At 36.0% G+C, this 14,035-nt stretch overlaps 1 protein-coding gene across 1 annotated transcript in view; it reads right to left on the bottom strand.

The window, feature by feature from the left end:
• AGAP1 (ArfGAP with GTPase domain, ankyrin repeat and PH domain 1) overlaps positions 1-14,035 on the bottom strand; it is a gene marked incomplete at its 3' end in the record, with an annotated part of 256,453 nt that overhangs the window by 108,016 nt on the left and 134,402 nt on the right. Inside the window, exon 9 of the mRNA XM_083350931.1 lies at positions 6,871-6,963. Coding sequence (XP_083207057.1) covers positions 6,871-6,963 — 93 coding nt within the window. The remainder of the gene's footprint in view (positions 1-6,870; positions 6,964-14,035) is intronic.

Here is a 14,035-nt window from a genome sequence, read left to right as displayed (position 1 = left end):
TTGACTTAACAAGATTTATGCAAATGACACCATAGGAGACTGCTAACTCCCACTGCAATCAAGCGATTATGTACGTACAATTCTCCACAGCAATGAAAAATTAATACATGACAAGCCCACTCACTGCTGAGCTGTGCCTCTTGCTTTTATATTTCTGGTCATGAACTTTTTATTTTAATACATCTTACTGGCAGAGATTTAACATAAAGCAGAAAGCAGAAACAAACCATACAAATAAAATCCCTTTCTATAAATCTTGTTTTTTAAGAGTCTGTTGTAAAAATAACAGCTTCTGTAAGATTATAGGGAATGAATCATAAACTATATACATTCACAAAATATAACAGAGAAGAGAAACAAGTTAAAAGTTTGACTTAAATCAAGTTTCCTCTTTTGAAATTGATATATCTATTCCATAAACTGGATATTAATAAAACATATTGATTAGCACCTAAACAGGATTTTTATATAACTGAGAAATATAATTCAGTGTCTTTACTCATGCAGCCACTGATTTGGAGGCCAGGAATATAATTTAATAAAATAGTGGAATTAAAAATAATTCTGAATCACTCATATGTAAAATCCTGATATGATTCTTTTGAATTTTAGGTGCAAGAGGAAATAAGCAGTATCAAACATGACTTATAGCCATTACTCATAGTCCACAGCCTATGTCTGTAATGAATCCTGCTCATTACAGTTGCAAGTAGTGATTATGATGCAGTTGTTAAATGAATGTGCATTTAAGATCTACTTAAGGTCTACTGAAGGTCTACTTAAACAACAACTTACTATGATCCCCATCCAAAGTACCTTGGAATAACATTGTACCAGACTCTCTCCTACAAGATATACTTAGAGAATACAGCCGCAAAAATCATTACAAGGAACAACATGCTCCAGAAATTATGTGGAATTAAATGGAGACCTTCATCTGCAATCCTTAGGTTATTAACACTAGGGTTGGTCTAATCCACAGCAGAATTCTGAGCCTCTATATGGTTCAACAGCTGCCTTTCCAGTAAGTTAGATGCCAGACTCAATGACATCATGAGGATTATAAGTGGATGTATTAAAACCACTCTGACTTGCTGGCTTTCTGTTCTGAGCTATAGCATCACAGGCAAGATGCACTAGTGAAAGAGTACAGAAAAATTATGAACAACTCACTCCTACCAGTGCATGCCGACCATCCTCATTTATCAGCAGGAAGACTAAAATACAAGAAGCCCTCACTGGCACTTGCACAACATCTGCCCAACAACTGTAGCATCCCCGCAGTTGGTCATAAGGGCAAATAACAGTGAGGGAGCTGCTGCAAATTTCAAATGTGATCATAAGTAATTTTGAGAGAGGGTGCTGTCATTAGAATGACTGCTGAGTAACCAATAATCAAAAGAGGTCTATCTGTACATGAATAAGTTTGTGTAACATCATAATTTAGAGACACAGAAACTACATTCACTCAAGATTCCAAACTTAGTTGGGATTAAGGTTCGCTATTTTCTTTATATTTTAGCATGCTGCATGAAATCCAGCCTACTTGGTTGGTTTAAAAACACACAAAATGGTTAATTCAATTAATTGTTTTAGGTGAACCTAATTCATGAACCTTAGAAATCAGATATTTCCCATATGATTTTCACCTTTATATGGATAACTTTACCAAAATATGCCTACAGTATGTTTAAAAGTGCTCCTGCTTGAAAAACAAACCCTTGTATTTGATATATGTTATTTTATTTATTTATTGTACTTTTTAAGGCCATTCAACTCCAAGAATACCGGGCATATATGTACTTAAAATAAGTTAAACATTCCACCTCCTTTTTTAGAAAGTTTGACACAAATTAAAAAGTATTATTTTAAAAACGAACACTGATTGTTAAGGTATTTTTAAAAACTAGAGAGTCAGTTTGGTGTAGTGGTTAAGGCACCAGGTTAGAAACTATGAGTTCTAGTCCCACCTTAGCCATGAAAGTCAGGTAGTTGACCTTGGGCTAGTCACACACTTTCAGTCCAACCACCTCACACAGTTACTGTTGTCTGGTAAAAGGAGCAGAAAGATGTGTTGGATATGTTCATCGCCTTGAGTTATTTATCAAAATAATAAAGGTGGGACATAAAAGAAATAAATAACATAATGATATATTGCACAGTTACTTAGCAATAATAATGTTAAAACACCTAACTGAATCTGCATGCTAAATACTATTTACAATTTATCTGCTCCCAAACTTTGGTTATGTCTCACTTCTTTTACACTTCTTTCACACTTCTTTTCCCTTTCTGATTTATCTTAACTTTGTTGTTTGTCTAAATCTAAGAAACTAGTATGAGCATTAGCCATAGTGTGCTTGTGAAATATGACTGGTATGTCTAAGCAGGTTACATACCGTATTTTTCGGACCATAAGACACACTTTTTCCCCCCCAAAAGTGGGGGGGAAAACGAGGGTGCGTCTTATGGTCCGAAGGTGATCCGTATAGCCAGCCCCAACCTCCGCAAGTGGAAAGCAAGGGAGATTGCCAGGAGCACGAATCGGCACGTGCTGAGAAATGCCGATCTCGCGCTCCTGCAATCTCCCTCACTCGCTTTCAGCTTCCCTTGCTACAAGAAAAAGCAGGCTGAAACGGAGCGAGGGAGATTGCCAGGAACGCGAATCGGCTGATCTCGCGCTGCTGCAATCTCCCTCGCTCCGTTTCAGCCTGCTTTCTCTTGTAGCAAGGGAAGCTGAAACGGAGCGAGGGAGATTGCAGGAGCGCGAGATTGGCCGATTTGCGTTCCTGGCAATCTCCCTCGCTCTGTTTCAGCTTGCTTTCTGCAAGAGAAAGCCAGGCCGCAGGGCCGCCTCCATGGGTACTGCTCTAACGCGGGGAGGGAAGAAAGGAAGGAAGGAAGGAAGGAAGGAAGGAAGGAAGGAAGGAACAATGGGAGAAGGAGGGAGAGAAATAGAGAGAGAGAAAGAGAGAGGGGGGGAGAGAAAGAGAGGGAGAGAGAGAAGGAGAAAGAAATAGGGAGGAAGAGAAAGAGGGAGAGAGAAGGAGAAAGAAAGGGAGAGAAATAGAGGGAGAGAGAGAAAGAGGGAGAGGGAAAGAAAGGGAGAGAGAGAAAGAGGGAGAGAGAGACAAGGAGAAAGAAAGAGGGAGGGAAATAGAGGGAGAGAGAGAAAGAGGGAGAAATAGAGGGAAAGAGAAAAATAGAGAGGGAGAGAAAGGGAGAAAGAAAAGGAGAAAGGGAGGGAAATAGAGGAAGAGAGAGAAAGAGGGAGAAATAGAGGGAAAGAGAAAAATAGGGAAAGGGAGGGGGAGAGAGGGAGAGAAAGAGAAGGAGAGAGAGAAATTAAATTAGTAACATGATTTGTTAAGTGAATCTGGTTTCCCCACTAACTTTGCTTGTCAGAAGGTTGCAAAAGGCGATCACATGACCCTGGAACAATGTGACCATCATAAATATGAATTGATTGCCAAGCATCCAAATGTAAATCACATGACCCTGGGGATGCTGCAATGGTCATAAGTGCGAAAAATAGTCATAAGTCACTTTTTTCAGTGTCGTTGTAACTTTGAACAGTCACTAAGTGAATCGTTGTAAGTCGAGGACTACCTCTACTTTATCATTTTTTTTCCTTTTTTGGGGGGGTGTCAAGTTTTTGACACCTTGCTGGGTGACTGGTGGTACTCGGACATTGCCTTGTCCTAAAAGTGGTACAATGGATGAAAGGGTTGAAAAGCCCTGTTTTAGTATACCGATACTATTTGGTTCAGAATATTTTTTTTCTTGTTTTCCTGCTCTAAAAACTGGGTGCGTCGTATGGTCAGGTGCGTCTTATGGTCTGAAAAATACAGTAGTTACATATAACACTGTATTGCACTAAACCCTGCTGCAACTTCATGCTTAATCATTTTGAAAAACAAATTATTATTTTGATCAGATATTTGAATGGGATATTTGTGTCTAGTACTTTCTCTAAACTTGCCACACTATCATTAATGAGTACATTCTGTAGTACTTGAGGTCTGACCCCTAAATTCATATTTTAATAAATGAATGAATGAATGAATAAATAAATAAAGCAAGAAAGCAATTTGGTGCCTTGGTTTTTGAAAAATTCTAATACTGAAGGAAAAACCTTGCTAATCTACCATCAAGGTTATAATTTTATAGTATATAATTTTACACTTGTTGTTAGTTGCGAAGTCGTGTCCGACCCATCGCGACCCCATGGACAATGTTCCTCCAAGCCTTCCTGTCCTCTTCCATCTTCTGGAGTCCATTTAAGCTCACGCCTACTGCTTCAGTGACTCCATCCGGCCACCTCATTCTCTGTCATCCCATTCTTCTCTTGCCCTCAATCTTTCCCAGCATTAGGCTCTTCTCCAGTGAGTCCTTCCTTCTCATTTAGGTGGCCAAAGTATTTGAGTTTCAACTTCAGGATCTGGCCTTTTAAAGAGCAGTCAGGGTTGATCTCCTCTGGGACTGACTGGTTTGATCAACTTGCAGTCATCCATGAAGGGGATAATTTTACACTAGCATTATAAAAAGTATAAAACTATATAATTGTACAGTAAAACCAATTTTGTTTGTGAAGTTGTATAACTTATCCCAAAAATGAAAGCAGCTTCATAGTTGACAATGTTAAATTATTTTTTCTATATCTGTATTTATATCAGATTAGGTTGGAAACAGGAAATCAAAGACTCATTATTTTAAACAAAGCATATGTTTTGTGTGCTCTTATGTATTCTACAGCAGGAAATTTTAGGAATTTTCTTTTCTAGACATTTATTCTTCCATAATAATTACAATGTTTATAAAGAATGGAGATTAACAGTTCCAAATTCTTCAGTTTTCATAATAAATTTGGCCTTAAATTTCTGTCCTATTTAGGTTATCACTGATTATCATCTTCCTCTGATCTAAAGATGAAGAAAAACACCAGAATATCTAAATCCTTTTCTTATTTTTTTATAACATACAGCCAAAATAATAACTATACTTAACAAAAACTCTCAAGTGGTAGGCAGCATCTAATCTAAAACATGTCTGTCACTGAAGCAAGAAGTGCCTTGGCTTAAATAAAAAATAACAGCAAACCATATAGCATACAATCCAAAAAAAGGAAGAATATTTAATGATGAAAACATTTACATCACTTATAATTGGGAACACAACCCAGACCCTGGAACTGCCAACTATTACTTTTGAATTGACGTGAAAATCAGTATTATATTAATTTAAATATTACTTGTAAAGACTGAAGGATGGGGAGTAAACAGAATTGATTAAATAGAACAGTAATATGTTAATAGAAACAAACAGAGGAAAAGTGATATATTTATTACTATTGTTGTTCTCAGAATGAGCAATACTTTTTTTACAGACATAAGGAAATTATTGTAATTTAAAGACTAATACCTTAATTTAGTTATTCATTAATTCCTTGATAGAGTTAGGCCATAGAGAACTGCCTATTATCTTCATGCAGATGCTTAAACTCTAAATCTATGGTGGATTTTGACAATGAAATTAACTTTGGTGATGAGCCTCAGGATGCTTAGGCATTCCTATAATCACAAAATGAATTTCCTAATGTACTGTACAACATAGCCTTAGAACATAGGAAAAGCATAGGAACAGCCACACTGGATCAAGCCAGGAGTCTCTCTAATCCAGCATTCAGTATTACACAATAGCCAGCTAGTATACTGTGGGGAAAAAAACATGGACTTAAAACTATATCTCCCTTCAACTATTGCTCCCCAACAGCTAGCATTTAAGTTTATGTAGGCCATATACATTAATCAAGATTAATGGCCATGGAACCAAATATTTCATAAATTTGTTCATTAAGTTTTAATAAACAAATTTGTTGAGATTTTCATTCCAATCTTTGCTTTTGTATGTAAGCAAAAAATAAGATATATTTTATAAAATCTCTAATATTTAGTATATCACTACAACCAGAAGTTCTGCACTTCTTTCCTATGGAATTGGGTAGGAAAGATTGGCTCAATTTCTTTATCATAGGAAGCTTTTAAAACTAGGAAACAGAAAGCAAAGGGATATGACTGCACTATTTCACTATTACTGTTCCATTTATGATATGTAAAAATTGATAACTAATTTAAGTGTTAGAACAGTTAAACATGATGTCATAAGATCCAAGTAGTTTTTTGATATGAAATTCTTTTCATTTTCAGTATCTTAGGAATGTGGCACTAATGCAGTAAATACTAGTTGTCAAACAGACAAAAGGAATTCCTTAGTTTGAAATCCTACATTATAATAGGGATATTTAATTAAGACCAGATATTATGACTGTAAATGTTTGCTTATATAAAAACATCCAAACAGAGTTATGATTCCTTTATTAGCAGACTACAAATAAAAGTACACAGCTGACTCAAATTAACTGCCTCATTGCTGAAAATCAATCTGGAACAATGTTCAGATGTCCTTCTGCAACAGCAGATGAGAGCCACATCGGGTTATTTCTGTGATCACAAGGGGCTCTTGTACAGTGAGCTGATCTATCCTTGTAGACTGGCAGCAAATGGTCCAATCAAAGCACTTTCTACAAAGACAGGTTTTGAAGCCAGCTCAGCCTAGAAGCACACTCCATATGCAGGCTGGCAGACTGCACTTCATTAAGCCTGTTGTCACATTTTCCCTCTTCTTATTCTAATGATCTTATTTTAATTCACATAGGAACCTCTTCTAATTGATGTCAAGTGAGTGACTTCAACATTCATCACCACAGCATATCAAACAAATCTTGGCACAGTAGTGAAGCATCATGGTGTTTAAGACCTAAGGTGTACCTCCAAGTACAGGAAATCATTCACACATATACACAGGTTGTACCTGTTTAATTGGGATTGCACGACCGCTTCCAATACTATCTGCTCTGTTCTCCAATCCTTTCTTCTCTTTGTCTGGGTCACTCCCTTTCCGAGACTAGGGTAAAAGCAAAATAAACAATCTTAATACATTAATTCATTTTTCAACATTCACATATTAAATTGTAAATTTTATATTTATAAAATGTCTCTCCCTCTCTTTCTCTCTCTCACTTATACACACATATATAAATACTTTAACTCTTTAATAGGGATTTAAAAATGCCCAACAAACTGCATATCTTTTCACACTGGAAATTTCTTATATAACTGTACATACTTTATTATCATTTGGTTAGATTTTAAAAAGCTATTAACTCAGCAGTGTTAATGGATTATCTTGATTGGAATTTAATTTTTTTTCTTTACTACTTCAGATGATAGCATCAAAATCAAACCAATACTAAGAAAACCAAGCTGCTTTGACTAAGTATAAAAAATAGAAATACTAGTTAACTCTTTTAGGCATACTTTATTATCAGATGTCATGGACGTAATAAAATACAATAACTTCTTTTAAGAATGAACAACTACCTTATATGATTAGATTTAAAAAATAGCATCCCTTTTCAAATTATGTGGCAAAATTGCCTTGCTTACTTTCTCACTGCTGTGCAACAAATACATATAATCCTATATAAAGGGAACTTCATATCCTCCTCTATTATTGTCAGCTAAGGAAAGCTTGAAGTGACAGATTTATTTTATTATGAAGTCATCCTCCTTAATAACTATACTGACAACTTCACTCCATTAGTTTTCAGTAGGAACATTACTCACACAATACTGAAAACAGAGAAACATTTTCATGTGGCTTTCATATGAGGTGTATGTGCCAGTGATATCCAGCACACAGTTGAATGCTACTAAAACACAACTGATATGAAACCACAAATATTTTCTACAATACATTCAGAGTGTGCCTTGAAAAATCCATATTAGAAATTCATATCTGAATGCCAAGCAAAACTACCTTCATATTTCTGAGAATGAATTAAGAGAAAAGGAATTGGCCTTCTGAACAACAAAATACTCCCAACATAACTGTCTTCCCATTACACACACAACTTAAGAATTATGCTTACATTTTATGCTTTGAACTAATGCATTCCTTTAGGAACCAGCAGCTTGCACTACTGTCTGGATTAATCCATAGGAATACTCAGCTAAAGCTTTAAGTTTAGACAGTCATATTGAATGATCATACTCTTAATTTCTGTTAAATTAAGAAATCAAATCAATATGATGCTTGAGCCTTCTATGCTTTTATTAATCATCCTTTTTGGTTTTTTAAAAATATTTCCCTTATAACACTGTCACTAGAACAGCATCTCTTTAAAGAGGAAACAAAATATTAGCAAAAAATTCCAGAGTGACAGTTTTGAATATTTTAATAAGGTTTTTTTAATAATAAAAGTTCATTCTAAAATCGCCTTCAATCTACAGTGATTTTCTCAGTTATGATTTTGACTTTGCCAATTTCAAAATTACTAAATCAGATATTACAGTATAAACTTTCCCCATAAAGCTGTCAAAATCACTTACTCAAAATTATTTGATGGAATTACTGTATCTATTTGACAGCAAGCATTTAATATTTTTTATTTTCACCCACCCACCCACCCACCCACCCACCCACACACACACACACACACACACACCATACCACTCAAGCCTGGAAAATTAAGAATGTAAATATTATAACCAGAATCGGTTCATGTTTCCCATTTACAGCCTTGTGTCATATATAACCAACATTATGTTTTAGCCATGGCTGTAAAATTTGGGGAATAGTACTTTCATTTGCAGTTATTTTTATATCTATTATGATAAAAAAATAATTTTGTAGCTGCTGCTATAATTATTACATAACTTCTCAGTTATGATGGTATCAAATAATGTATGCTAGGAAGCAATGACTTTTGTACACCTTCTCAAAGATTGTTGGCTGAAGCAGCATACATAATCATGTTTCAAGAGTTTTTTTAAGATTTTGGAATAGATAGAATATTTTCTCTATAACTTAATATATATCAGAAAAGGTGAATTCATAATAAGCACAACTGGAGCAATATCAATACAGAATAGAATATTTGATATAATTCATGCCTGTAAAATAACTCACAAGAATAAAAAAATAATTATTACTGTTCTTGAACTGAATTAAACCACCATATATGTAATTAGATACGGAAACTATGGTTTTGCAGTACTTCCAAAAGATGACTTGTTTCAATTATTGCTAATATAGAGCACCTTTTTGAAGTTTGCACTGAGCCTGCCTCCCCCTTTCTTCGAAGAGAGTAAAGCAGCTGTATTGCCTTCTCCAGCAGTTCTATTAGACCACGGGTGTCAAACTCACTGTGTCACAACATGTCGCGACATATCGTGACTTTTTTTGCATTGCCGGAGTTGGGGTGGGCACGGCCTCCGCATGATGCAACGAGCCCACAAGCCAGCAGTTTGACACCCCTGCAATAGACAGTTAAAGCTTTGAAGCAACTCAGAGTACCTCACTGAGGAAAGTCACATCATTTCTTTGCCTTAAAGCCTTGCCAAACCAAGTAAAAAAGTCTTTGCTTGATGAACCTAGTATCAACTATTTTTAATAAATAAAAGGAGGTATTCAGGTATTCAATTTTAATATCTAAGGAATTAAGCCATAATTCTCCCCAGGCAGAAAATACTGTTTAGCAAGAGACAACTATAAGAATATTATTCCTTTTTACCATTATTACCATATTATTCCTTTTTACCATCAGTTCCATTATTTTAATACTAATATTCTACTATTAAATGCAATAGCCCTTCAAAGTAGGCTCAGTTAAGAGACAGACACCACAGTGATTCCAGGAATATTGCTTTATTAGAATAAGGTAAAACAAAATAATCTTGAAAGTTTTCCAAGCTTCTACCTGTCCTACATTAAATTAACAAAATCAAGGTGGGGTTATTCTGTGGTCATTTCTCACCCTTCCACTCAATCTCTGCACTATATAATCATTTCTCCAATCCCACCTTAACAGTATTTCATACCATGGTAATTTCTAAGTTCCTCTACATAATGCTGTGTTGTATGGATTGTTTCATATTGCTTAATCATAGTTTAATTTTTATTAAGTATTCAGAAGGCAAGTGACAAATAACTAAGCAAATGATGCCACTTTGACTTTTCAAAACTGTATTAACAAAAAAATAAATATTAAGAAATACTATTTTGTCTAAGAATCTATAAAAACTGATGACAGTGTTTATAAATTCTTAGAAAAATAGTATTTCTTACTATTTCTTTTTTGTTAATATATCAGGTTAATACAGCTAGTTTACCTGCCAGTGCAAAAGACTGAAATTTTGAAGCCCTTGACAATTCTGGTACTGCTGACAAGAACTGAACAAGCTAGAAAACAGAATTTTTTTAAAAATTTTCTCATCAGTTTTACTTCCTTATTGTGCTATAATATTTTTATTTAAATAAAAAATGACTATGATAATATTTTCTTACAATATGCAAAACAGAACCTTGATATTTCAAAGCTAGTACAAAAAGTCAATGTCTTATTTTCTAATCTTTCTTATTATTGCAAATGTACCTCATTTTACTGTATTTGTTTTTCTTCTTAGTACTACCAAATTTAATTCTAAAATTTAACAGCATCTCTGCAAAACAAGTATGCTGCATTATAGATATAAATTTATTTAGAAGAATCCATGTCTCTCATCTAATTTTCTCTTCGTTGAAGCCCCATGAAATATTGAACCTCAATGTACATTATTTCCAAAAATTCTTAAAGAAGTCTGAATAAAAAAGTATAGTTTTAAATGTCATCCTTTCCTAGTTTGCCTCACTTCTGCTATATTCTTTGACTCACAATGACATCTAGTGGATTAAGATAAAATTACATAGCAAATAAATACTGCTTCAATATATCATCCTTTGTCTTCATTTTTTTTTAACCAAGCTCCTCAGTTTTAGAAGTTTTCTCTTTTGAAATCTAATATGAATATACAGACTTCTGGGTAACCATTCAATTATGAAATTGTATAAAAAAACTAAGTACACCCATTAAAATGTTTGACTTTTTCCACATATTTCCACATACAAATATTTAATCTTCATTTCAGCAATACTGAAAAGGGGGGTAAAATGTAACAAATATATGCACTATTTACATTGTGCAACTAAAATAAATATAAATGCTAGTTTCTCATGCAGGAAAGGTAAATAGCCCCTATATTGATTACTGTCTCAAATACTTACAATTAGAATCCAATGCACTAAAAGGTAAGGGCCGGTGCTCATCTCCATTTCAAAGCCGAAGAGCCAGCGCTTGTCCAAGGACGTCTCCGTGGTCATGTGGCCAGCATGACTAGATGCCAAAGGCGCATAGAACGCTGTTACCTTCCCACTGTAGTGGTCCCTATTTTTCTACTTGCATTTTTGCGTGCTTTCGAACTGCTAGGTTGGCAGAAGCTGGGACAAATAACAGGCGCTCACTCTGTTACGTGGCACTCGGGATTTGACCTATCAAACTGCCGACCTTCTGATAGACAAGCTCAGCGTCCTAACCCACTGAGCCACCGCGTCCCTTTCCAATGGACTAGGACATGATTAAAACATTATTACATAAGAACTGGATAACCTGTCTTATTGAAACTTCAAATATTTAGTTGGATGTGCTCTTTATTGTTGACGTGTATGGTATTACCATGCCTAGCTCTCTGAGGCCTTCAGAAAGAAGTTTATACATGCCCATGAAACTAAGAAGGGATTCAAAAAGATTGCCTAATGATGGAAGTAAAGGAAAAGTCTTCAAAAAATTTATATTGAAAGAAAAAATTAAAATTGAATTTGCTGTAGTGGAAATTTACTGAGTGGAGAAGCAACTATAATGGCTGGGAAACAGGAAAGGAAAGCATAAAGGATGTAAAAGAAACACATAGGCAAAATTGTTATCTGGGTCTTCAGAATGGGAAAAGGAGCTGTAAGAGAACATAACTAGCAAAACAGGAAAGAACCTATTTTTCTAAGAAGTCATAAAAAGGGGGGGAAGAAGTCAGGCAACTGAGCATGTGCAATTAGTTGATTAATATTAACTGACACACCTTGCATAAATTATCTCTTAATTTTAATGTACATGTGATGTATGATTTAGTATGTAGCATAAATATGTAGGGGGCACTCGGAAAGAGTCTAACCTCATAGTACTTCAGCCAATGGTGAAAGAGGAGGGATATGGCGGCTGGGACAGGGTGGTATAAAGAAGGGAATATTTTGGGTTGGAACTTTGGAGAGAACCAAGCTTTGATAGCTTTTCTCCCGCTTATTGCAATAAACAAAACAAAAGGCCTTCACTGTGTCTTGGCTGGTTATTGGTCAGGCGAGCTTGCCTCTGGTCATAAAGGAAAGTGATCAGGAGCACATAACACCTAACAAATGGACATGAATCATTGGGAAATTGGAAAATTATCTATAAACGGAGAAGATTGCAAACAACTGCAGACTTGGCCATGTTGAGATGCAGGCAAAATGAGCAAACTAACGTAAGAGTTTTTTAGATACATGAAACAATGTAGGCTGTAAAAAAATACTATTTCCAACTAGTGGTTCACTTGCAGTATTTCTCTCCATGTGTACTAACTAGAAAATTTTGTTCCTCCCAAATTCAAGAGGTATTTTTAAGCTCTCATCTGAAACTCATTTATACCACACTTGTGCTGTTAGAACTTTATTCTAGGCACACCAATAATTCTTTCTCTAGAAATGCTCAAAACCAATAAATCTTTTTCTAGAAATGCTCAAAACTCAACACATACTCATCAGCTAAAAGGTTTAATATACAATGACCCTTCTCAGTCAATTAGTCCTCAATTAGTTTTCTACAGTCATGTCTGTAGGTTTAAGCCACATGTGAAACAAAAAGGAGCAGGGATCACCTTAGAACAGACATGTCAAACTTGTGATGTCATGTGACGTTGCACAATGTATCGGGACGGTTTTGCCATTGCTGGCAATGGGTTAGGTGCGGCTTCCACATGATGCATCTGGCCCGCAGGCTGGCAGTTTGACACCCCTGCCTTACAAGATGTCAAACCATGTTAATTGTTTTTGTCCCAGTAGGTTCTATTCGGAATAATTGACTTCATTTGCAGACACATGGTACTGTCTCCCATAGAAGATACATGGAACTGCCTTCCATAGAAAAGAATAGTAGAAGGTGTAATTTGGTTAAATAGGTCAAAGAATTGACAATCTTTAAGAACAAGTCCCCAATCTGTAATACCTAGCAGCCAATCTTTTTCTCACCCACTGGGGCCAAGTGCTGCAATTCCTGAAAACAAGATTATGTTGCTTCAAAGGTAGAATATGTAGCACTGAATATTTATTTATTTATTATATTGGATTTGTATACCGCCCTATTCCCATAGGACTCAGGGCGGTTTACAGGGCAGTTAAAACCATGAATACAAAAAAATTAAAAACAAATAAAACAATTAAATTAAATTCAAGCCCCAAGAGTAAATCTAAAACCCAGTTAAATTAACAACCCCACAGTCTGGACCAAACAGATCGAAGAGCCAAGTTTTCAGGTCCCGGCGAAATGAGCGAAGGTCGAGGGCAGTCCTAAGTTCTGTGGGTAGTTGGTTCCATAGGGCAGGCGCACCCACAGAAAACGCCCTTCCCCTGGGAATAACCCGCCGGCATTCATTAACCGGCGGTACCCTGAGAAGGCCCTCCCTGTAGGGGCGCACAGGACGATGGGAAGATGATGCCGGCAGCAAGTGTTCCCTTAGATAGTCCGGACCCAAGCCATTTAGGGCTTTATAGGTCATTACCAGCACCTTGAATCTCACCCGGAGGGCAACCGGAAGCCAATGCAGCTCACGGAGAAGAGGTGTTCCACGGGAGTATCGGGAAGCTCCCATCAAAACTCGCGCAGCTGAATTCTGCACCAGTTGAAGCCTTCGGGTGGTCCTCAAGGGCAGCCCCATGTAGAGGGCATTGCAGTAGTCTAACCGGGAGGTCAGAATTTAGTATATGATAGAAGTATGAATTGACTACTCTTTTCCCTCATTCTATATAAATTTCAGTGCATCCCAGAACCATGATAAAGATCATACAAAATAAGAAA

Source organism: Vipera ursinii (genome assembly GCF_947247035.1).
Source record: "Vipera ursinii genome assembly, chromosome: 1".
In the NCBI taxonomy this organism is placed as follows: domain Eukaryota; kingdom Metazoa; phylum Chordata; class Lepidosauria; order Squamata; family Viperidae; genus Vipera; species Vipera ursinii.
The sequence above is the reverse complement of the archived record's forward strand: the minus strand, read 5'-3'. Positions and strand labels throughout refer to the sequence as shown.